Source organism: Bombina bombina, chromosome 6 (assembly GCF_027579735.1).
Source record: "Bombina bombina isolate aBomBom1 chromosome 6, aBomBom1.pri, whole genome shotgun sequence".
Lineage (NCBI taxonomy): Eukaryota > Metazoa > Chordata > Amphibia > Anura > Bombinatoridae > Bombina > Bombina bombina.
The window spans coordinates 1,022,867,086-1,022,894,045 of NC_069504.1; the positions used below are offsets into that span (position 1 = coordinate 1,022,867,086).

Sequence of the window (26,960 nt, forward strand, 5' to 3'; positions counted from 1 at the left end):
ACAAACTCCACCAATCCACTCCCAACCCTCCGCTGTCAATGTGGACAACCAAACCCTGCAACGCCCCTTAGAAGTAGCAAATGCCTTTAACAATTATTTTGTCGGATGATCCACCACCCTGATTGACAAACTAATAAATGACACGCATCCTGAATCTACAAATGTGGATCAGGCCCCACTAAATAAGGAAAGACCCAATATAGAGAAGTTCAATTTTAGACCTGTACCCATCAATGTCATTAAGAAACACCTTAATAACCTAAAAATTAAAAACCAGACTGGACCTGATCAAATCCCAGCAATGCTGTTGAAGCTTAGTGCGCCAGCAATTGCTAAACATTTCACAACCCTAATTAACAAATCCTTGGTGTCTGGATACATACCCAAACTTTGGAAGACTGCAAGAGTAGTGCCTATCCATAAAAGTGGGGAGATAACCTTGGTTTCTAACTATCACCCAATATCATTGCTCCCAGTATTGTCAAAAATCTTAGAAAAATGTGTCCATACGCAATTATGTGAATATTACCAACAATCTAACTATCTGACCCCTGATCAATCAGGTTTTCGTACAAATCACTCCACTACAACTGCCCTCCTAAAAGTTTGCAACAACATCCAAACTGGAATAGAACATAAAGACCTAACTGGAGCTATTTTCCTTGATTTTGCAAAGGCCTTTGACACAGTAGACCACGAGATACTACTGCTCAAATTAAAAAATTCAGGTATTAGTGATCATCCGCTAACCTGGTTTTGATCATATGTATCAGACCGATCACAATATGTCTCCATTTCTGACAGCAACTCCCTCCCTCTCCCAGTCACGTGTGGTGTTCTTCAAGGTTCCATTCTCCGCCCTCTACTATTCACATTATTTATAAATGATCTGCCTAATGTCTGCAAATCCTCAACTGTACTACACATGTATGCAGATGACACGGTAATCTATGCAAACAATTCCGATCTGCAACAGCTTGAAGCAGTGCTCCAAGACCAGTTCACAGAGGTAGAAAAGTGGATCTCAAAAAACAAACTCTTCCTAAACACTGACAAAACTGTCACAATGATCTTTGGAACGGGACCTAAACTACACAAACTACAAAATTTCCATCTATGCATCAAAACAAAATCAAATTGCACACTGACCGCAGTCCACTCTTTTAAATACTTGGGTTTGTTATTAGACCCCAATCTATGTTTTGGTCTCCATATAGAAAAACTGGCATCTAAACTTTATCCAAAAATAGGTGCCCTGTACAGAAACAAATCCTGCCTCAGCCCTACTGTAAAGGAAAACATTGTATAGCCAATGCTGATGCCAATCGTGGATTATGGGGATGTAGTACATGCACCTGCACCGCAAACTCACCTTAATAAACTTTATACATTGTATAACTCGTTCTGCTGCTTTGTGCTACAATGTAACTACAGGACCCACCATTGTGACATACTAAAAGAACTAAACTGGCTGTCGCTGGAATCCAGACGCACCCTCCATCTTTCCTGCCTTGTGTTTAAAAGCTTTTCAGGGAAGCTCCCACCCTACCTGAGCAGTATGCTCTCACCGGTTATTCCCACCTCCTATAACCTCCGATCCAGTACCAGCACATTATTTAGCTTGCCTCAACAAAAAGAAAGCAGCTCGATCCTCCTTTTCCTACAGAGCACCACAATTATGAAACGACCTCCTGCACACTTTCAAACCTTCCCCATGCCTAATATCCTTTAAGAGATCCCTCTCTACATAACTCAAAACAGAATGCACCTGTCATGGTTGATTATATATTTCCTACCTGTTCTATGTTAAATTTTTGTGCATATATTGTGTATTATTATTGTTTTTGTATTTTATTGTACCCTATGGCCCCAACTTATCAAGCCGTCGACTTTCTTGCATTCGACGGCACCAATACGCTCGCCTAAGTTCACCTAACATCGCTACCGCGGATCTGAATACGTTCTCCAAAATTATCAAAAAAGCTGTCAAAAAGCCACGCACCAAGTACGGGGCAATGAGCAGCGGACTGTTGATAACTAACAGTCATCGATCTCGCTGCTCTTCGGCTTTTTCACAGCTTTCTTGCTACCCTGTCAATAAACACCCACACTATACTATACTGTTTACCCCCTATACCGCCGCTCCTGGACCCCCCGCAACTAAATAAAGTTATTAACCCCTAAACCGCCGCTCATGGACCCCGCCGCAACTCTAATACATGAATTAACCCCTAAACCGCCGCTCCCGGAGCCCACTGCCACCTACATTATACCTATTAACCCCTAATCTGCTGCCCCCTATACCGCCTCCACCTACATAAAGTTATTAACCCCTATCCTGCCGCTCCCGGACCCCGCCGCAACTAAATAAATTGTTTAACCCCTAAACCGCCGCTCCCGGAGCTCACCGCCACCTACATTATACTTATTAACCCCTAATCTGCCGCCCCCTATACCGCCTCCACCTACATAAAGTTATTAACCCCTATCCTGCCGCTCCCGGACCCCGCCGCAACTAAATAAATTGTTTAACCCCTAAACCACCGCTCCCAGAGCTCACCGCCACCTACATTATATGTATTAACCCCTAATCTGCCCCCCCTACACCGCCGCCACTATAATAAACATATTAACCCCTAAACCTAAGTCTAACCCTAAACCTAACACCCACTAACTTAAATATAATTTAAATAAATCTAAATAAATATTCCTATAATTAACTAAATTATTCCTATTTAAAACTAAATACCTATAAAATAAACCCTAAGCTAGCTACAATATAACTAATAGTTACATTGTAGCTATGTTAGGGTTTATTTTTATTTTACAGGCAACATTGTATTTATTTTAACCAGCTACAATAGATATTAAATAGTTATTAACTATTTAATAGCTACCTAGTTAAAATAAATACAAAAGTACCTGTAAAATAAAACCTAACCTAAGTTACAATTACACCTAACACTACACTATAATTAAATTAATTCCCTAAATTAACTACAATTAAATACAATTAAATAAAATTAACTAAAGTACAAAAACCCCACTAAATTGCAGAAAATAATAAAATAATTACAAGAATTTTAAACTAATTACACTTAATCTAATCCCCCTAATAAAATAAAAAAAGCCCCCCAAAATAATAAAAAGCACATTGCCCCAAAGTAATCAGCTCTTTTACCTGTAAAAAAATGACAATACCCCCAACATTAAAACCCACCACCCACACACCCAACCCTACTCTAAAACCCACCCAATCCCTCCTTAAAAAACCTAACATTAACCCCCTGAAGATCACCCTACCTTGAGATGTCTTCACCCAACCGGGCCGAAGTCCTCAACGAAGCCGGGCAGAAGTCTTCATCCAGGCGGCATCTTCTATCTTCATCCATCCGGAGCGGGTCCATCTTCAAGACATCCGACGCGGAGCATCCTTCCAGGCCGACGACTACCCGATGAATGAATAATCCTTTAAATGACATCATCCAAGATGGCGTCCCTTGAATTCCGATTGGCTGAGAGAATTCTATCAGCCAATCGGAATTAAGGTAGGAAAAATCCTATTGGCTGATGCAATCAGACAATAGGATTGAAGTTCAATCCTATTGGCTGATCCAATCAGCCAATAGGATTGAGCTTGCATTCTATTGGCTGATTGGAACAGCCAATAAAATGCGAGCTCAATCCTTTTCCTACCTTAATTCAGGGAATTTTTTTAATTATAGTGTAGTGTTAGGTGTAATTGTACAGGTACTTTTGTATTTATTTTAACTAGGTAGCTATTAAATAGTTAATAACTATTTAATAACTATTGTACCTAGTTAAAATAAATACAAAGTTACCTGTAAAATAAAAATAAACCCTAAACTAGCTACAATGTAATTATTAATTATATTGTAGCTAGTTTAGGGTTTATTTTATAGGTAAGTATTTAGTTTTAAATAGAAATAATTTAGTTAATGATAGTAATTTTATTTAGATTTATTTAAATTATATTTAAGTTAGTGGGTGTTAGGTTTAGGGTTAAAGTTAGGTTTAGGGGTTAATATGTTTATTATAGTGGCGGCAGTGTAGGGGGGGCAGATTAGGGGTTAATAAATATAATATACGTGGCGGTGGGCGAATCAGGCTCGCCACAAATAAGCTGCGGAATTCCAGCGTATTTGCGGTTGACGGCTTGATAACTAGAGGCTATTGTATCAATGCAATGTTTTGTGTACCCAGGACATACTTGAAAACGAGATAAATCTCAATGTATCTTTCCTGGCAAAATATTTTATAAATAAAATAAAATGCACATCGTTATTAAGTACCTTACAATTACAAGATGTTATTGTTACCTAAAAATATCAGCAGATATTAACCATATTGTATACAAATTAAGGATAACAATTACTGATTTAATTTGTTCTACATAAAATTAATAATTAACTGTCTTTTTTTCAAGGACAAGAAATTATCGGCTAGATCACGAGTTTTTTTCCTTTTTTTCTTACCGCTCCCTTAAGCCAACGCTGGTATTACGAGTTTTCTGAATGGCTGCGTTAGCCTCAGAAAAGTGAGCGTTGAGCAAAATTTAGCTCCACATCTCACCTCGATACCAGCGTTGCTTACGGTAGGGGTAAACTGTCAAAACGTGCTTGTGCACTATTTCCCCATAGGAAACAATGGGGCTGATCTGGGTGAAAAAAAACACCTGCAAAAAAGCAGCGTTCAGCTCCTAACGCAGCCCCATTGTTTCCTATGGAGAAATAAAAGTTATGTCTGCACCTAACACCCTAACATGAACCCCGAGTCTAAACACCCCTAATCTTACACTTATTAACCCCTAATCTGCCACCCCCGACATCGTCGCCACCTGCATTATACTATTAACCCCTAATCTGCCGCTCCGGACTCCGCCGCCACCTACATTATACTAATGAACCCCTAATCAGCTGCCCCTAACATTGCCGAACCCTACATTATATTTATTAACCCCTAATCTGCCCCCCCAACATCTCCGCAACTATATTAAATTTATTAACCCCTAATCTGCCGCCGCCAACGTCGCCGCCACTATAATAAAGTTATTAACCCCTAAACCTAAGTCTAACCCTAACACCCCCTAACTTAAATATAATTTAAATTGAACGAAATTAATTTAACATAATTAAATAAATTAATCCTATTTAAAACTAAATACTTACCGATAAAATAAACCATAAGCTACCTACAATATAACTAATAGTTACATTGTAATCAGCCAATAGGATTGACCTTGCATTCTATTGGCTGTTCCAATCAGCCAATAGAATGCGAGGTCAATCCTATTGGCTGATAGCATAACTATTCTACCTAGTTAAAATAAATACAAAGTTGCCTGTAAAATAAATATAAATCCTAAGATAGCTACAATGTAAGTATTAGTTATATTGTAGCTAGCTTATGGTTTATTTTATCGGTAAGTATTTCGCTTTAAATAGGATTAATTTATTTAATTATGTTAAATTAATTTCGTATAATTTAAATTATATTTAAATTAGGGGGGTTAGGGTTAGGGTTAGACTTAGGTTTAGGGGTTAATAAATTTAGTATAGTAGCAGCAACGTTGGGGTCGGAAGATTAGGGGTTAATAAATGAGGGTAGGTGTCGGCGATGTTAGGGACAGCAGATTAGGGGTTAATAAAATGTAACTAGTGTTTGCGAGGCGGGAGTGTGGCGGTTTAGGGGTTAATACTTCTATTAAAGTGGCGGTGATGTCCTGTCGGCAGATTAGGGGTTAATAATTGTAGGTACGTGGAGGCAACATTGGGGGCGGCAGATTAGGGGTTAATAAATATAATGTAGGTGTCGGCGATGTTAGGGGGAGCAGATTACGGGTTCATAGGTATAATGTAGATGGCGGCGATGTCTGGTCAGCAGATTAGGGGCTAAAAATTTTTATTTTAGTGTTTGCAATGTGGCGGGGGGGGGGCTCGGTTTAGGGGTTAATAGGTAGTTTATGGGTGTTAGTGTACTTTGTAGCACTTTAGTTAAGAGCTTTATGTTCCGGCGTTAGCCCATAAAACTCTTAACTACTGACTTTTAAATGTGGTAGGAGTCTGGACAGGAGAGGGTCTACCGCTCACTTCTTCCAAGACTCGTAATACCGGCGTTAGGCAAATCCCATTAAAAAGATAGGATATGCAATTGACGTAAAGGGATTTGCGGTAGCCTCGAGTCGCGGAAGAAAAGTGAGCGGTACACTTGTACCTGCCAGACTCGTAATACCAACTAACGCCAAACTCGTGATCTAGGCGTATATGTTTACATTTTCTACATTTTTAAAATAGTAACAAATTCTCTCTTAATTTTTTGCCAAACAATTTGTTATAATCAAAAAAGTGAAAGAACAACAATTAATTAACTATTTATTTTTTTAGATACTGCAGTTATGGTGCATTTATATGAAGATGAGAAGGATGACCGGGGTACCGTCTTTTTAAAGTATCTGCTGTTCATGTTCAATTTCCTGTTTTGGGTAAGTTTAGGTATATTTTAATATCAAATCTTAAAATATTATTATCTAACTAACATTGATACGTTGACTCAGATTGGGAACATATTTTGCTCAGAAGAAGTCAGCTAAACTATTCCCTTTACAGTTTAAAGTGATTGTAAAGTTTAAGGAATTAGTGCCCAGTATTTAAAAATAATCTTAAAAACGTGGGCACTTACATTCATTAAACTTTAAAAAGACGCTTATTTTTTAAAAACATACCGCTGATCTTCAGCCCCCAGCTCCTGCTTTTTTTAGTAGATCGATGATAAATCTGGCTTCCTCCAATCTTTGTGTACCCCCTTTAGCATCCAGCTAGTGAGGCACACAACGACTGGAGGATCGTCATCAATATGATAAAGAAAGCAGGAGCTGCGGGCGGAGGATCGGCGTAATGTTTACCATAACGTAAAGGTAAGTGTTTTAAAAAATACGTGTCTTTGTAAAGTTTAATTAATGAAAGTGAAAATGTTTTTAAGATTATTTTTAGATACTGGGGATTTATTCATTAAACTTTACAATTACTTTAAGCACCTGTCTTTGTATTATAATTTTTAGATAGCATAACACTTGCAAAAAAAGTGTCAACAAAGACATTTGAGGGACCAAATTAACAATATTATATTATGAAAGATACAGGAAATTCAAACATTTTCTTTTATGTTTCAGATTCAGAATGCAATTTCATTTAAAAAAATTATAATAATTATCTTTCTCTTTGAATCTTTTGTTGAAGAGCATACCTAAGTAGGCTCAAGGGTGTGCATGTGTCTGGAGTACTGTATGCCAGCAGATTTTCAGCAATGCTCTTAACAATGTTATACACAATTGAGCACTTGATTGTATAATGTTAAACACATTGGCATTTATTTATCAAGCCGTCAACCGCAAATACGCTGGAATTCCGCAGCGTATTTGTGGCGAGCCTGATTCGCCTTATTTATCAAACCCTACAAACCGGCAAAAGTAGAATTTGGTGACGTAACATACGATCCGCCGGACTCAGTCTGACACAGATCGATGCTTACGCCACTACAGATGTTCCGAACGCAAGTTCGGCACAATCTGACTACTTTTGGTATATCAAATATCTACCAGGTACGCTCGGCACTATTCCGACCCAGCGTACCTGGTTTTCAATCCGCTGCCCTGGAGGCGGCGGATGCCATAGGAATCAATGGGAGTCGGAAAGCAGCGAAAGCTTTTGTTCGCTGCTGCCCGATATCCCATTGATTCCTATGGGAATGTTTACACCTAACACCCTAACATAAGCCCCGAGTCTAAACACCCCTAATCTGCCCCCCCTACACTGCTGCCACCTACTTTATACTTATTAGCCCCTAATCTGCAGTCCCGACACCACCGCCACCTAAATAAAAGTTATTAACCCCTATCCCACCGCAACTAAATAAACTTATTAACCCCGAAACCGCCACTCCCGGAGTCCACCGCCACCTACATTATACTTATTAACCCCTAATCTTCCGCCCCTTACACCGCCGCCACCTACATTATATTTATTAACCCCTAATCTGCCCCCCCACACTGCCGCAACCTACCTACATTTATTAACCCCTAATCTGCCGCCCCCAGCGTCGTCGACACTATATTAAATTTATTAACCACTAAACCTAAGTCTAATCCTAACCCTAACACCCCCTAACAAATATAATTTAAATAAATATAAAAAAATATTACTATAATTAACTAAATAATTCCTATTTAAAACTAAATACTTACTTATAAAATAAACCCTAAGCTAGCTACATTATAACTAAGAGTTACATTGTAGCTACCTTAGGGTTTATTTTTATTTTACAGGCAACTTTGTATTTATTTTAACTAGGTACAGTAGTTATTAAATAGTTATTAACTATTTAATAACTTCCTAGTTAAAATAAAGACAAATATACCTGTAAAATAAAACCTAACCTAAGTTACAATTACACCTAACACTACACTATAATTAAATTAATTCCCTAAACTAAATACAATTAAATACAATTAAAAAAAAAAGTACAAAACCCCCCACTAAATTACAGAAAATAATAAAATAATTACAAGATTTTTAAACTAATTACACCTAATTACACCTAATCTAATCCCCCTAACAAAATAAAAAAGACTCCCCAAATTAAAAAAAATCCCTACCCTACACTCAATTACAAATAGCACTTAAAAGGGCCTTTTGCAGGGCATTGCCCCAAAGTAATCAGCTCTTTTACCTGTAAAAAAAATTACAACCCCCCAACATTAAAACCCACCACCCACACAACGAACCCTACTCTAAAACCCACCCAATTCCCACTTAAAAAAAAACTAACACTAACCCCTTGAAAATCACCCTACCTTGAAAAGTCTTCACCCAACCGGGCCGAAGTCCTCCACGAAGCCAGCAGAAGTGGTCCTCCAGACGGGCAGAAGTGGTCCTTCAGACGGGCAGAAGTCTTCATCCAGGCAGCATCTTCTATCTTCATCCATCCGGCGCGGAGCGGCTCCATCTTCAAGACATCCGACGCGGAGCATCCTCTTCTTTCGATGTCTTCTTGCTGAATGAATGTTCCTTTAAATGACATCATCCAAGATGGCGTCCCTTGAATTCCGATTGGCTGATAGAATAGAATCAGCCAATCGGAATTAAGGTAGGAAAAATCCTATTGGCTGATTCGATCAGCCAATAGGATTGAGCTTGCATTCTATTGGCTGTTCCAATCAGCAAATAGAATGCGAGCTCAATCCTATTGGCTGATTGGATCAGCCAATAGGATTTTTCCTACCTTAATTCCGATTGGCTGATAGAATTCCGATTTGAATAGCCAATAGAATGTCAGTAGCTCTTATTCTATTGGCTATTCAAATCAGCCAATAGAATTACAGTAGCTCTCATCCGATTGGCTGATTTGAATTTGAAGGCTCAAATCAGCCAATAGGAATTCAAGGGACGCCATTTTTAATCGCGTACCTTAAATTCCTATGCAGTGTACGACAGAGATCGTATGAATTGGATCCTCCACGCTTTATGGCTCCGCGGTCTTCATTTCCAGCGTTGCCGGTCTTCAGTTCCAGAGTCGACGGTCTTCAGTTCCAGAGTCGACGGTCTTCAGTTCCAGAGTCAACGGTCTTCAGCTCCGCGGTCATCGGTCTTCAACTCCTCCGCTCCGTACCGGCTGGTTCCTGGAAAAAGAAGAGGTCGCCGCTTGGAAGAAGACTTCACCGCCTGGAACAGCACTTTCTCCGCCGGTCTTCAGGACAGGTAAGGACCACTTGGGGGTTAGACTTAGTTTTTTTTAAGGGGGGATCGGGTGGGTTTAGAGTAGGGTTGTGTGGGTTGTAATGGGGGGGATTGTTCTTTTTTTTACAGGTAAAAGAGCTGATTACTTAGGGGCAATGCCCCGCAAAAGGCCCTTTTAAGGGCTGGTAATAGAGCTGATTACTTTTGTAATTTAGTTTAGGGTAGGGAAATTTTATTATTTTGGGGGGCTTTTTTATTTTATTAGGGGGCTTAGATTAGGTATAATTAGCTTAAAAGTCTTTCAATATTTTTTTATTTTTTGTAATTTAGTGTTTGTTTGTTTTTTGTAATATAGTTTAGTTTATTTAATTGTATTTTAGTTTAGATAATTGTAGTTTATTTAATTAATTTATTGATAGTGTAGTGTTAGGTGTATTTGTAACTTAGGTTAGGATACATGTTAGGGTGTTAGGTGCAGACATCTCCCATAGGAATCAATGGATCGGGCAGCAGCGAACATGAGCTTTCGCTATGGTCAGACTCCCATTGATTCCTATGGGATCCGCCGCCTCCAGGGCGGCGGATTGAAATCCAGGTACGCTGGGCCGGAATAGTGCCGAGCGTGCCTGTTAGTAGTTTGATAACTACTAAAAGTAGTCAGATTGTGCTGAACTTGCGTTCGGAACATCTGTAGTGACGTAACCATCGATCTGTGTCGGACTGAATCCGGTGGATCGTATGATACGTCACTATATTCTACTTTTGCCGGGCAGTAGGGGTTGATAACTATGGCGAATCAGCCTCACCACAAATACGCTGCGGAATTCCAGCGTATTTGCGGTTGACGGCTTGATAACTAGAGGCCATTGTATATGAAATAATTTAATGTGGTACAATGAATATTGCTTTCCTTGTCATATTCTAGAATGTGAGATTTTTTTTCCTGTTTCTTTGTTTTTGTTTTTAATGTAAGAAGCACAATGGTAAATGACTATGGACAGGATTACAAGTGAAGCGCTGTTGATCACACAGGGTGTTTTAAATATTTTAACAAGATCATTATAATGTGTCAAGAACCTTTTTAGTGCTCCTTTTACTATTAACGGATAGAGCAGAGAATGTCATTAGTGATGAGCTAAGTGTTGTGCTCTTGCACTGTTAAAAAAAAACACTGTAAAATGTTGTGCAATTTAAGATCTGAAGTAAACTACTATTATTAATAGTATAGCACAGAACTACAGGAAAATGAAGAACTCTTGGTATAGAAAAAAACACAAAGGTTATCAAATTGTCTAGCACAGTCTTACTATACCTTACAGATATTCCTTGGCCACCTCTGGGCAAAGAGCTGCTGGGATGAGTCAAGAAATTATAGGATCAAAAACTTTATGCCTTTTTACTTTTATGGATTACCCCCTAGTGGCTATAAGTGTATATATAGTGTACTATATAAAGAACATTTTCTAAAACTCTACTACTTGTGTAAACAGCAAAATCAGTTTAGCGCTATCAATACCTGACATGAATTTTACTACATGCTCCCATAGAGGTCTACTGAGGTATTCTGTACACCTAGATAATCAGAGTGCCCTAGACTATAGTTACCAGGCAACTGGTAATTTAAGTGCAAAAATAGAAAAAATATTGTTTTAAAACAAAATATCACTAATATTTTTGCACTCCACTTGTAATCTAGCCCTTGGATTTATTTGAGGATCTTGTAGAAGGTAATTAAGATTAAATGGGGGACACATAATGATGGGGTGATCGTTTAGAGAAATAGTTTTTTTGTGGAAAGTTATTGTAATGGGGAATTGCTTAAGAAGGATTGATTGTGATGTGTTAAAACATGTTGGGTAGATATAACCTGCACTTTGAAAGTAAGAAGAGCGCATCTCTAGCCTTACTTTTTAATGACAGTTTGACTCATCATTTACAAGTGTATAAGCAGAGTTTCAATGGGGGGGGGGGTACAACATCTAATTGGCTATACCACTGGGGGGCATAGCCTGAAGCAAGGGATGGCTGGAAATATAAGTGGACATGCATCCACAGGAGAACAAAACTATTGTTTATTTTGTCAAATGAAACTGTATCTTTCTACTGCAATGTTAGCAATGAAATGTAGTACAACATTAAAAGTATTGTCTCAGTAGTGTTAGATCTAAATAAATAAAAAACAATAAATATATTGATTAAAGTCATGCGCTTTTTTGTATACGTGCTATTCCAGTTGACTAAATCATATAATTACCTCTAGCTCAAAGACACTTACCCAACACTACATGATCCCAGAAAATACCCCATAATAGGTTAAAAGCCTGAAGCTGAATGTTGTCTTAATATGAGGCCTAGCTGTGTAATGTGTCCAACCCCCATGATATTGCTTAGCTGTACCCATGTGCAATAAAGGGCATACAAGTCCTAAGGCTTCATTATTGCCTCTTCACATTTTTAGACAAGCTTTAATTAAAATAAATGTCCTTTCACATTCTTTATTTTTCTGATATCTCTCCGGGGAAGATAATTCACCCCTTCTTATAAGATCTGAATTTCAATTAGATTTGCTGTAAAGAGTCATTTAAACAAGAAACTAGCTTTTGGCTGAAGACATGGCCAAAGGTATCTGTGCTGACAGTTTCTTTTTAAATGAGGGAACATTTTTGTCTATGCTGTAAGAAAATTCAGTTATCTTTGTTTATGTATTTTTAACATGGCTTGTAAAAGATATACCCTTGAGATAGCCACAAATGGCATTAATGTGTACTGTTCCAACAGAGATGGATTTATATACTTACAGTACATTGCTTTCATGCTTCTTTTGTACTGTTCACTTACAGAACCTTTCCTTAGGACATATTTTATAAATTGAATTATAAGTTGAAATTATTATGGCTGAGTAAACCTGCAATATGTTGCTATATGTTATCGAGCTAGGACGGAATAATTCATTTATATTTTTTATATATTTATATATTTTTGGTAGGCTGAGATGCAATTGATTAAAGGGACAAAAGCAACGTGTAATTATATTCCTCAATGCCCTGATGCTTTGCAATTGTGTCCACTGCAGGAATACCCTTAGATAATCTCTTGGTTGGATTTATGGAAGATCTGTCCCAAATTAAAATACACTTGCAGTAAAAACTAAGGGTTCATTCCATTTTTTTCTATCCTGTTTATGAGCATTTTTTGGCTCTTGATCTGAATGTTCACAACCCAAGTGATAACATAATTTTCATATTTGGAAAAGTTCCAAACAGATCTGAGCATTAAGTGGAAAAATTATACATATGATGAATGGACAACAGGGGCTTCAGTGATCACAGAACTCCCAACCAAGGGTTTTGTACTTTGTACATTCGGCAGTAGGATGGAGACAACAAATTCAACACACAAAGTGTATTGATAAAGTGCAAAAATGGCCTTTTTAACATGTTTGACAATATTCAAGAAAATTTAGAGCATTTCTATATAGGTTGCACATGTGCAATATATCCTGAAATGGTCACAGATGCCATTTTAAATGTATAGATTAATTAAACCCATATTCAGCACTATTGCATAGTCCCACAGTTGTGAGTGGGTCAGGTATTTACATGCGTATTTAATAGACATATATGATATCTTGTACAACTAATGATATCTGCAGGAAACATGAGAAATCAGAAATTAACCGCAATATGTAGAAATGAAGTTTAACAATTGCGCTCTGAGGGGGCGATTTATCAAGCTCCGTTTGGAGCTTGATGCCTCTGTTTCTGCTGCTCCATAACTTGTCCACCTGCTCTGAGGCCGTGGACAGAAATCAACCTAATTGAATATGATCGGATTGATTGACACCCCTGCTAGCGGCCATATTGACCGCGAATCTGCAGGGGGTGGCATTACACCAGCAGTTAACAAGAACTGCTTGTGCAATGATAAATGCCGACAGCGTATGCTGTCAGCATTTATCAATGTGCAGCGGACATGATACGCTACATCGTATCATGGCCGCTCGCACTTTCATAAATCTACCCCTTAAATGTTTATTTTAATTTCATTCTCACATTTTCATGATTCTAAGTTACTTAAAAAATGGAATTTCTATCACAATAATGACATATTTGTGATAAGGATTTAACATGTTGTCATTCCATCTTATTTATTGGTAACCAAGATCTTTTGCACAGGTTTTTACATTGAACAGAAGTCCCAAAAATCGTGTTTTGAAAAAGCATGATTTACACTATCTAGAATCTCGAGTTGTAATCTTCTAACAATCACCTAGATTGCAAGTTTTGCGTTGCGGCCTGTAATGCTGAAAATATGGTATTTTCACCGTTAAAACAGCACCGCAGCTATTACAAGTCTTGTCGGTATAGCTGTACCGCAAACCTTTTAGCCTATAACGCAACGTCAGTCCCGCACATGTAAAAATGAATTTTTTTCATTGGATTCCCATAGCGCCTGTATTACGAGTTTTGCGGTCAGGCTAAAAAGTGAGGGTTACAGCCTAAAACGACAAGATCTGTACCACCATAAGCTGTAGCATAAAACTCATAACTAAAGTGTTACAAAATACATTAACACCCATTAACTACCTATTAACCCCTAAACCGAGGCCCTCCAGCATTGCAAACACTATATTAAATTTATTAACCCCTAATCTGCTGCTCCCGACATCGACAACACTAAAAAATGTATTAACCCCATTCCGCCTCTCCCCGACATTGTCGCCACTATAATAAACTTATTAACCCCTAAACCACTGCCCAAACACTATTTAAATATTAGTAACCCCTAATCTGCCGTCCGCCCACACCGCCGCTATAATAAACCTATTAACCCCTAAACCACAAGCCCCCACAACGAAATATACTAAAAAAAACTATTAACCCCTAAACCGAAAGCCCCCAACAACAAAATAAACTAATTTAAACTAGTAATTCCTAAACCAAAAGATCCCTTAACTTTATATTAAAATTACAATTTCCCTATCTTAAATTAAATTAAAAGTTACCTGTCAAATTAAAAAAAAATATTTTAAACTAACAATTAAACTATTATAATTATTAAACTAAAATTAAACTGACTACTAATTAAATAAAACTAAACTACCAATAAAAAAATCCTAACACTACTCTAAAAATTACAAAAAATTTAATTACAAAAAATAAAAACTAATTAAATTATAAAAACAAACACTAAATTACGAAAAATAACAAACAAATTATCAAAAATAAAAAAGAATTACACCTAATCTAATAGCCCTATCAAAATAAAAAAGCCCCTCCAAAATAAAAAAAAAAACCCTAGCCTACAATAAACTACAAATGGCCTTTTAAAGGGCCTTTTGTGGGCCATTGCCCCAAAGATATTAGCTCTTTGTCTGGGTGCCAGGAATCAGACTGAGACGAGAAGTGCAAAAATAATCACACCTTTATTAATAGCAAAAAATAATAAAAAGTCCACAAGTCAAATAACAAGCCAGGAATCAAAACCAGAGCTGGTAGTCAGACGAGCCGAATCAAGAGCCAAAGCGAGTAGTCAGACGAGTCGGAATCAGGAACAAGGAGAACAGCAGAGTCAGGAACAAGCCAGGGATCAGGAACCAGGAGGGATGTCAGACAGCAAGGTAATACACAGGAGCTCTAACAAACAGATCTGAGACAACGCAAGGGCAAAGCATAATAACCACATAATTAAACCAAGACAAAAATAGCGCCCATCTGGCCTGTCGGGGCGACAAACGTTTTGCTTTAAATAAATAAGTTAAATTCTAGGAACTCTCGGTACTCCTCTGGCAATTGAGATACCGAAGAAGTGCACAAGACTTTAACTGGTTTCTGAAGACAAGTGGAAATACATTGCGGAGACCACGACAAAATTTCGGACCTGTGCCAGTCGAGACTGGGATTGTGCTTTTGGAGCCAAGAATAACCCAGAACAACCGGAAAATGCGGAGAGTTTATCACTTGGAACTGGAGGGTTTCAAAATGGAGAGCCCCAACAGCCATGGATAACGGACCAGTTTCATGATTAATGAGTGCGGGCTGAAGGGGCCTGCCATCAATGGCCTCAATAACAAGTGGAATGGACCGAGGCAAAACAGGAATGGAGTGCTTTGATACAAAAGCACTGTCAATGAAATAGCCCGCAGCACCGGAGTCAACAAGAGCCTGGGTGACTATGGAGGAGTCCACCCAGGAAAGGACAACCGTGACCAAAGGTTTCTTCTTTAGCGGTTCCGGGAATGAGGATAAACCACCCAAGGTCTGCCCCTGACAGGACCTTAGATGTGAGCATTTCCCGACCGTGTAGGACAAGACTTCAAAAGGTGGCCCTGTAACCCACAATAGAGGCAGAGCCCCTCCCTCCTCCTAAAGGCCCTCTCCACCGCAGAGATACACGTGAATCCCAACTGCATCGGCTCAGCAGTACCTGGTGACTCGGGACCAGGAGGCATGGGTGGGAGCGAACACGTAGGAGACAACGGAACAGGATGTTTCTGCAAGCGCTCCTTGAAAGAGGGCCTCTCACTTAGTCTGATGTCAATTAGGATCAAAAAAGACACCAATGCCTCGATCTTCTGGTAAATCTCTGGCAGCAACTTCGTCTTTAATCGCATCCGAGAGCCCATGAAATAAGACGGCAACAAGGGCTTCATTGTTCCAACCTACCTCTGCGGCAAGCGTACGGAACTCAATGGCATACTGAGCAACAGATCTTGTACCTTGCTGAATGGACATGAGTCATTTAGCAGCAGAGGAGGAGCGAGCTGGAACATCAAATACCCTTCGAAAGGAGGCCACAAATTCAGGGTAATTTGAAATCACTGGTTTATTAGTCTCCCACAAGGGATTAGCCCAGGCAAGAGCTGTGTCAAAGAGTATCGAGATGAGAAATCCCACCTTAGCTCTGTCAGAGGGAAACGCCTGAGGTAACATCTCAAAGTAAATGCCCACCTGGTTCAAAAACCCTCTGCACTGATTAGGATTGCCTCCATATCACTGAGCTAGAGGTGTAGGACTAGGTGCAGCAGCGGAAACAGGAGCAGCCATAACTTGCGGGACACTTTGGTCCACATGTGCAGTGCGTGTCAGGGCTAGTGCAAATTGATCCAAGCGGTGATCCTGTTAATCCATCCTGGAAATTATGGCAGGTAAAGGTGGTTTATTAGCACCATCAGGATTCATGTCTCTTGCATAATGTCAGGGTGCCACCTTTATTAATAGCAAAAAATAATAAAAAGTCCACAAGTCAAATAACAAGCCAGGAATCAAAACCAGAGCTGGTAGTCAGATGAGCCGAATCAGGAGCCAAAGCGAGTAGTCAGACGAGCCAGAATCAGGAACAAGGAGAACAGTAGAGTCAGGAACAAGCCAGGGATCAGGAACCAGGAGGAGAACAGTAGAGTCAGGAACAAGCCAGGGATCAGGAACCAAGTGGGATGTCAGACAGCCAGGTAATACACAGGAGCGCTAAAAAACTGGTCTGAGACAATGCAAGGGCAAAGCATACTGAACAGAGGCCCTTTACATAATAAGTGATGACATCACAATTCTGAGACTGCATCCTGTCTCACACAGATGATGTATACCAGTCTGGCCATAAAAGGAAGTGCAGGAAATGAGCAGCATCACACAGTATGCACCAGAGTCAGAAAGAGAGGTGAGTAAAATGGCTGCGAGTAGCACATGGCAAACAAAACAGGGAAAAACTCTGACACTCTTTAACCTGTAAAAAAATACAAACATCCCCCCAACAGTAAAATCCACCACCCAACCAACCCCCCCAAATAAAAAAGCAATCAAAAATAACCTAAGCTAACCATTGCCCTGAAAAGGGCATTTTTATGGGCATTGCCCTTAAAAGGGCATTTAGCACTTTTACATTGGCCAAACCCTAATCTAAAAAAAAACTTAAAAAAACCTAACACTAACCACAACGATCCACTTACAGTTCTTGAAGACCCGCTTGAAGGATCTTCATCCAGCCTATGAAGTCATCATTCATGCGACAAGAAGTCCTCTTCTATCATCATTCAGCCGGCGAAGTCTTCATCCAGGCGGCAAGAAGTCTTCATCCAGGCAGCCTCTTCGATCTTAATTCGAATTGGCCAATAGAATGAAAGCTGCTTAAATCCTATTGCCAGATTTGAACAGCCAATAGGATTTTAGCAGCCCTAATTCCTATTGGCTGATTCAAATTTTTCAGCCAATAGGAATGCAAGGGGCGTCCCTTGCATTGAAGATTCAGTGTACGGCAGCGACTGTATGAAGAGGATGCTCCGTGCCGGATGTCTTTAGGATGGACCAGCTCCGCGCCTCCGGGATTAAGATAGAAGATGCCGTCTGGATGAAGATTGAAGAGGCCGCCTGGATGAAGACTTCTCACCGCTTGCATCAGGACATCGCTGCTGGGATGAAGATTGAAGAGGCCGCCTGGATGAAGACTTTGCCAGGATGAAGATCGTTCAAGCGGGACTTAAAAAACTGTAAGTGGATCATCAGAGGGTTAGTGTTAGGCTTTTTTAGGGGCATATTGGGTGGGTTTTATTTTTTAGTTTAGGGTCTGGGCAGTAAAAGAGCTAAATGCCCATACAAATGCCGTTTTCAGGGCAATGGGTAGCTTAGTTTTTTTTTTAGATTTTTTTTAATTTTGTAGTTTGGGGGGGAGGGGTTTGTAATGTTAGTGGGTCTTTGTAAATTAAAGATTAGGTTTTGTGTAATGTATATTTTTAGGGGGTGTTTTTTTTTTGCAAAAAAGCTGTTTATCTCAGGGCAATGCCCTATAAAAGGACCTTTTAAGAGCCCCTTTTAAGGGCCCTTGGTAGTTTGGGGGGTGGGGGTTTGTATAGTGTTATGGGGTGTATGTATATTTTTGGAGCAAAAGAGCTGTTTATCTCAAGGCAATGCCCTACAAAATGCCCTTTTAAGAGCCCCCAAAAGGCCCTTTTAAGGGCCCTTGGTAGTTTGGGGGGTGGGGGTTTGTATAGTGTTAGGGGATGTTTGTATTTTTTTTGGAGCAAAAGAGCTGTTTATCTCAGGGCAATGCCCTACAAAAGGCCCTTCGAAGGGCCCCCCAAAAGGCCCTTTTAAGGGCCCTTGGTAGTTTGGGGGTGGGGGTTTGTATAGTGTTAGCGGGTGTTTGTATTTTTTTTTAAGCAATGAGCCCGTTTAAAGGGACAGTCTACCATAGAATTGTTATTGTTTTAAAAGATAGATAATACTTTTATTACCCATTCCCCAGTTTTGCATAACCAATACAGTTATATTAATACACTTTTTACCTCTGTGATTACTTTGTATCTGAGCATCTTCTGACAGCCCCCTGATCACATGACTGTGACTGTTTATTATCTATTGTCTTGCATTTAGCATTGTTTTGTGCTAAATCTTAAATACCCCCCTGTGCCTGAACACAGTGTTATCTATATGGCCCACGTGTACTTTCTGTCTCTTTATGTTGAAAAGAGATTTAAAAAGCATGTGATAAGAGGCAGCCCTCAAAGGCTTATAAATTAGCATATGAGCCTAGTACCTATGTTTAGGTTAAACTAAGACTACCAAGAGAAAAAAGCAAATTTGATGATAAAAGTAAATTGGAAAGTTGATTAAAATTAAAAGTCCTATCTGAATAATGAAAGTTTAATTTATACTAGACTGTCCCTTTAAGGGCCCCCCAAATTGCCCTTTTAAGGGCCCTTGGTACTTTATTCTAGAGGTTTTTTTATTTTGGGGTGTTTTTTTGTTGTTTTTTTAAGGGTATTAGAATAGGATTAATCTTTATTTATTTTAACTAGGTAGTTAGTAAATAGTTAATAACTATTTACTAACTAGTCTACCTAGTTAAAATAAATATAAACTTACCTGTGAAATAAAAATAAAACCTAAGCTAGCTACAATATAACTATTAGTTATATTGTAGCTAGCTTAGGTTTTATTCCACAGGTGTATGTATTTAGTTTTAAATAGGTATTAATAATAATTAATTGTAAATTTAATTTAGATCTAATTTAATTATGTTAAAGCTAGGGGGATAAGGGTTACATTTAGGGGTTAATAAAGTTTAATTTAGCTTGTTGCGATGTGGGGGGGGGAGGCGGTTTAGGGGTTAATAGGTTTATTTTGTTAATAATTGTAAATTTAATGTAGCTATATTTTTATTATGTTAAAGTTAGGGGGTATTAGGTTTAGGGTTACGTTAGGGTTACTTTAAGGTTAGGTTTAGGGGTTAATATAGTTTAATTTAGCTTGTTGCTATGTGGGGGGCTGGCGGGTTTAGGGGTTAATAAATGTAGTATAGTGGCAACGATATCAAGAGCGGCAGATTAGGGGTTAATAAAAAATTTTTTATTTAGGTAGCAGCGATATCGGGAGCAGCAGATTAGGGTTTAATATCTGTAGGCAGGCGTCAGCGATGTTGGGGGCAGCAGATTAGGGGTGTTTAGACTTGGGTTTATGTTAGGATTGTGTGCGGTATGGAGCTCAACGCAACCATATCGCACACAAAAGGCGTATGTTTGAAAATGTGTAATGGCAACGCTATAGGAAATTAAATAACATAACTTTTGTTGCGTTCGTTAATTTTTCTATACTACTCAAAACTTGTAATCTAGGTGACTGATAGATATTCATTATTCTGTACAGTGAGGGTTGGAACTTTTGACGATAATTTAAACCTCATCACTTAACTGTTTCACATTAACAGTGTGAGAACTGTTAAAATCATGCTATAGGAGGTAGGAATAAGTTGTGACCACTTTCTGCTTATTGAAATCCATTATCAGCGGGTATGGTAAGATTGTGATCACTTTGTTAAAAAAAAATATCCTTCCAGTTTTTTCAAAATCAGAAAGCCCCCCCAAAAGATTAGAATAGACCCCAATGTATTCAGGAAGCCATTTAAATTGACAGGACTAACTAATTTGTCTCATAATTTCTATGCAAGCAAGGATGTTTCAAAATAAAAATTGTTAAAAGAAGATGAATTCATACTTCACGGGTAGCAAATGCATAATCTTGGTACCTTACCCGGAATCATTTCACCCAAAGATTTTTCTACCATGTTAAACCTTTTATCCTCTATGAGACGCTGTTTTCTTGCAATCCATCCAGCAAGCAATTATGAACAATTCCAATTGAGTTCCTTTATGTTGAGGGCTTGAAGGCTCCAATCTGAGATAAAACATTCCTGGCTATATAAAGATGTAGTTAGTTGGCAAGTGCATAGTTTTATGCTAATAGGAAGGGCCCAGAGTGGGTCAGGGGCATGGCCAGGTTTTAGGATAACTTGGGAATTGCAAGGACCATCTCAGATGTAAAGGGACATTAAACACACAAAAAACATCTAGTGCACCTCCCTCTAATTATGGGTCCTGCCATTATGTAATATAGATTACACTGTAGTCATCTGAATGATTGTTGCTGCACATGTCCACTGAATTGTAAGTGAAAGACAGATTTCATCATGGCAGCACCCATGTCTAGAGGGAGGTGGGGTATACTTCAATACTATGCTCATAAAATGTATTTCTCTTGTAAGGTGTATCCAGTCCACAGATCATCCATTACTTGTGGGATATTCTCATTCCCAACAGGAAGTTGCAAGAGGACACCCACAGCAGAGCTGTCTATATAGCTCCTCCCCTCACTACCATATCCAGTCATTCTCTTGCAACTCTCAACAAGCATGGAGGTAGTAAGAGAAAAGTGGTGAAATGTAGCTGTTATTTTGCTTCAATCAAGAGTTTATTATTTTTAAATAGTACCGGAGTTGTGCTATTTTGTTCCAGGCAGGAAAAAAGAAGAATCTGCCTGTGATTTCTATGATCTTAGCAGGTTGTAACTAAGATCCATTGCTGTTCTCACACATGACTGAAGAGAGAGATAACTTCAGCGGGGGAATGGCGTGCAGGTTATCCTGCTATGAGGTATGTACAGTTAATATTTTTCTAGAAGATGTGAAGGCTAGAAAATGCTGCTGATACCAAATTTATGTAAGGTAAGCCTGAATACAGTGATTTAATAGCGACTGGTATCATGCTTACTTTCTGAGGTAATACTCTTTTATATTTACAATATAAAATGTTTGCTGGCATGTTTAAACGTTTTTATATATACTTTGGTGATAAAACTTTATTGGGGGCTAGTTTTTTTTCCACATGGCTGGCTTAAATTTGCCTAGAAACAGTTTCCTGAGGCTTTCCACTGTGATACTATGAGTGGGAGGGGCCTAGTTTAGCGCTTTTTTGCGCATTAACTATTACAGACTGAGACATCCAGCTTCCTCCAGGAGTCCCCTGAATGCTATAGGACATCTCTAAAGGGCTCTTAGGCTTCCAAAATCGCTTGTTGGGGAAGGTAGGCCCACAGCAAGGCTGTGGCAGTTTGGTGTTACTGTTAAAAAATGTCTATATTGTTTTTTTTTATCCGTTTTTTGAACTAAGGGGTTAATCATCCATTTGCAAATTGGTGCAATGCTCTGTTAGCTTATTATACACACTGTAAAAATTTTGTTTGATTTACTGCCTTTTTTCACTGTTTTTCAAATTTTGTTTCTCTTAAAGACACAGTACCTTTTTTTATATTTGCTTGTTAACTTGATTTAAAGTGTTTTCCAAGCTTGCTAGTCTCATTGCTAGTCTGTATAAACATGTCTGACATAGAGGAAACTCCTTGTTCATTATGTTTAAAAGCCATGGTGGAACCCCCTCTTAGAATGTGTACCAGATGTACTGATTTCACTTTAAGCAATAAAGATCATATTCTGTCTTTAAAAAATTTATCACCAGAGGAATCTGACAAGGGGGAAGTTATGCCGACTAACTCTCCCCACGTGTCAGATCCTTTGACTCCCGCTCAAGGGACTCACGCTCAAATGGCGCCAAGTACATCCAGGGCTTTACTTTACAAGACATGGCAGCAGTCATGGATAATACACTGTTAGCGATATTAGCCAGACTACCTGTATTTAGAGGAAAGCGAGATAGCTCTGGAGTTAGACGAAATACAGAGCATACTGACGCTTTAAGAACTATGTCTGATACTGCCTCACAATATGCAGAAGCTGAAGAAGGAGAGCTTCTTTCTGTGGTGATGTTTCTGACTCAGGGAAGATGATGCAACCTGATTCTGATGTTTCTACATTTAAATAAAGCTTGAACACCTCTGCGTGTTACTCAGAGAGGTTTTAGCTGCTCTGAATGACTGTGATACAATTGCAGTGCCAGAGAATTTGTGTAGACTGGATAAATACTATGCAGTGCCGGTGTGCACTGATGTTTTTCCAATACCTAAAAGGTTTACAGAAATTATTACTAAGGAATGGGATAGACCAGGTGTGCCTAAGGTGGAGGGAGCAGTTTCTACTATCCCTGTCGAGGACAGTTCTGCTTTCTTAGATCCAATGGATAAAAAGTTAGAGGGTTACCTTAAGAAAATATTTATTCAACAAGGTTTTATCCTACAGCCCCTTGCATGCATTGCGCCTGTCACTGCTGCTGCGGCGTTCTGGTTTGAGTCTCTGGAAGAGGCTTTACAGGTAGCGACTCCATTAGATTAAATACTTGACAAGCTTAGAGCACTTAAGCTAGCCAATTATTTTGTTTCTGATTCCATTGTTCATTTGACTAAACTAACGGCTAAGAATTCTGGTTTTGCTATCCAGGCGTGCAGAGCGCTATGGCTTAAATCATGGTCAGCTGACGTTACTTCAAAATCGAAGCTGCTTAACATTCCCTTCAAGGGGCAGACCCTATTCAGGCCTGGTTTGAAGGAGATTATTGCTGATATCACTGGAGGAAAAGGTCATGCCCTTCCTCAGGATAGGTCCAAACCAAGGGCCAAACAGTCTAATTTTCGTGCCTTTCGAAACTTCAAGGCAAGTGTGGCATCAACTTTCTCTAATGCAAAACAAGAGGGAACTTTTGCTCAGTCCAAGACAGTCTGGAGACCTAACCAGACCTGGAACAAGGGTAAGCAGGCCAAAAAGCCTGCTGCTGCCTCAAAGACAGCATGAAGGAACGGCCCCCTATCCGGTAACGGATCTAGTAGGGGGCAGACTTTCGCTCTTCGCCCAGGCGTGGGTAAGAGATGTCCAGGATCCCTGGGCGTTGGAAATTATATCCCAGGGATATCTTCTGGACTACAAGGCTTCCCCCCAAAAAGGGAGATTTCACCTTTCACAATTATCTGCAAACCAGATAAAGAGAGAGGCATTCTTACACTGTGTACAAGACCTCCTAGTTATGGGAGTGATCCATCCAGTTCCAAAGGAGGAACAGGGACAGGGATTTTACTCAAATCTGTTTGTGGTTCCCAAAAAAGAGGGAACCTTCAGACCAATTTCAGATCGAAAGATCTTAAACAAAATCCTCAGAGTTCCATCATTCAAAATGGAGACTATTCGTACCATCCTACCTATGATCCAGGAGGGTCAATACATGACTACAGTGGATTTAAAGGATGCTTATCTGCACATTCCGATACACAAAGATCATCATCCGTTTCTCAGGTTTGCCTTCCTAGACAGGCACTACCAGTTTGTAGCTCTTCCCTTTGGGTTAGCTACAGCCCCAAGAATTTTTACAAAGGTTCTGGGGTCGCTTCTGGTGGTCCTAAGGCCACGGGGCATAGCAGTGGCCCCTTATTTAGACGACATCCTGATTCAGGCGTCAAACTTCCAAATTGCCAAGTCTCATACGGACATAGTATTGGCATTTCCGAGGTCGCATGGGTGGAAGGTGAACGAGAAAAAGAGTTCTCTATCCCCCCTCACAAGAGTTTCCTTCCTAGGGACTCTGATAGATTCTGTAGAAATGAAAATTTACCTGACGGAGTCCAGGTTATAAAAACTTCCAAATTCCTGCCGTGTTCTTTATTCCATTCCTCGCCCTTTGGTGGCTCAGTGCATGGAAGTAATCGGCTTAATGGTAGCGGCAATGGACATAGTGCTGTTTGCACGCCTGCATCTCAGACCGCTGCAACTATGCATGCTCAGTCAGTGGAATGGGGATTACACAGATTTGTCCCCTTTACTGAATCTGGATCAAGAGACCAGGGATTCTCTTCTCTGGTGGCTATCTCGGGTCCATCTGTCCAAAGGAATGACCTTTCGCAGGCCAGATTGGACAATTGTAATGACAGATGCCAGCCTTCTAGGTTGGGGTGCAGTCTGGAACTCCCTGAAGGCTCAGGGATCGTGGACTCAGGAGGAGTCTCTCCTTCCAATAAACATTCTGGAACTAAGAGCGATATTCAATGCTCTTCAGACTTGGCCTCAGCTAGCGACAATGAGGTTCATCAGATTTCAGTCGGACAACATCACGACTGTGGCTTACATCAACCATCAAGGGGGAACAAGGAGTTCCCTAGCGATGTTAGAAGTCTCAAAGATAATTTGCTGGGCAGAGATTCACTCTTGCCACCTATAAGCTATCCATATCCCAGGTGTAGAGAACTGGGAGACGGATTTTCTAAGTCGACAGAATTTTCATCCGGGGGAATGGGAACTCCATCCGGAGATGTTTGCACAATTGGTTCATCGTTGGGGCAAACCAGAACTGGATCTCATGGCGTCTCGCCAGAATGCCAAGCTTCCTTGTTACAGATCCAGGTCCAGGGACCCCAAGGCAACGCTGATAGATGCTCTAGCAGCGCCTTGGTCCTTCAACCTGGCTTATGTGTTTCCACCGTTTCCTCTGCTCCCTCGTCTGATTGCCAAAATCAAGCAGGAGAGAGCATCAGTGATCTTGATAGCGCCTGCGTGGCCACGCAGGACTTGGTATGCAGATCTGGTGGACATGTCATCCTTTCCACCATGGACTCTGCCGCTGAGACAGGACCTTCAACTTTAAGGTCATTTCAACCATCCAAATCTAATTTCTCTGAGGCTGACTGCCTGGAGATTGAACGCTTGATTTTATCAAAGCGTGGTTTCTCCGAGTCAGTCATTGATACCTTAATTCAGGCACAAAAGCCTGTCACCAGGAAAATCTATCATAAAATATGGCGTAAATATCTTTATTGGTGTGAATCTAAGGGCTACTCATTGAGTAAGGTCAGGATTCCCAGGATATTATCTTTTCTCCAAGAAGGATTGGAGAAAGGATTGTCAGCTAGTTCCTTAAAGGGACACATTTCTGCGCTATCTATTCTTTTGCACAAGCCTCTGGCGGATGTCCCAGACGTTCAGGCATTTTGTCAGGCTTTAGTTAGAATCAAGCCTGTGTTTAAACATGTTGCTCCACCTTGGAGCTTAAATTTGGTTCTTAAAGTTCTTCAGGGGGTTCCGTTTGAACCTCTTCATTCCATAGATATCAAACTTTTATCTTGGAAAGTTCTTTTTTTGGTAGCTATTTCCTCGGCTCGTAGAGTTTCTGAGTTATCTGTCTTACAATGTGATTCTCCTTATCTGATCTTCCATGCGGATAAGGTAGTTCTGCGTACCAAACCTGGGTTTTTACCTAAGGTGGTATCTAATAAGAATATCAATCAAGAGATTGTTGTTCCGTCTTTGTGTCCTAATCCTTCTTCAAAGAAGGAGCGTCTATTACACAATCTGGACGTGGTTCGTGCTTTAAAGTTTTACTTACAAGCTACTAAAAATTTTTGTCAAACATCTGCTTTGTTTGTTGTCTACTCTGGACAGAGGAGAGGTCAAAGGGCTTCGGCAAACTCTCTTTCTTTTTGGCTAAGAAGCATAATCCGCTTAGCCTATGAGACTGCTGGCCAGCAGCCTCCAGAAAGGATTACAGCTCATTCTACTAGAGCTGTGGCTTCCACATGGGCCTTTAAAAATGAGGCTTCTGTTGAACAGATTTGCAAGGCGGCGACTTGGTCTTCGCTTCATACTTTTTCAAAATTCTACAAATGTGATACTTTTGCTTCTTCGGAGGCTATTTTTGGGAGAAAGGTTTTACAGGCAGTGGTACCTTCCGTTTAAGTACCTGCCTTGTCCCTCCCTTCATCCGTGTACTTTAGCTTTGGTATTGGTATCCCACAAGTAATGGATGATCCGTGGACTGGATACACCTTACAAGAGAAAACATAATTTATGCTTACCTGATAAATTTATTTCTCTTGTGGTGTATCCAGTCCATGGCCCGCCCTGTCATTTTAAGGCAGGTAGTTTTTAATTTTAAACTACAGTCACCACTGCACCCTATGGTTTCTCCTTTCTCTGCTTGTTTTCAGTCGAATGACTGGATATGGTAGTGAG

At 39.8% G+C, this 26,960-nt stretch overlaps 1 protein-coding gene across 1 annotated transcript in view; it reads left to right on the forward strand.

Moving 5' to 3' along the window:
- The first annotated feature begins 6,415 nt into the window (after positions 1–6,415).
- Positions 6,416–26,960, forward strand: part of LOC128664858 (tetraspanin-11-like) — a 144,202-nt gene continuing 123,657 nt past the window's right edge. Inside the window, exon 1 of the mRNA XM_053719658.1 lies at positions 6,416–6,502. Coding sequence (XP_053575633.1) covers positions 6,416–6,502 — 87 coding nt within the window. The remainder of the gene's footprint in view (positions 6,503–26,960) is intronic.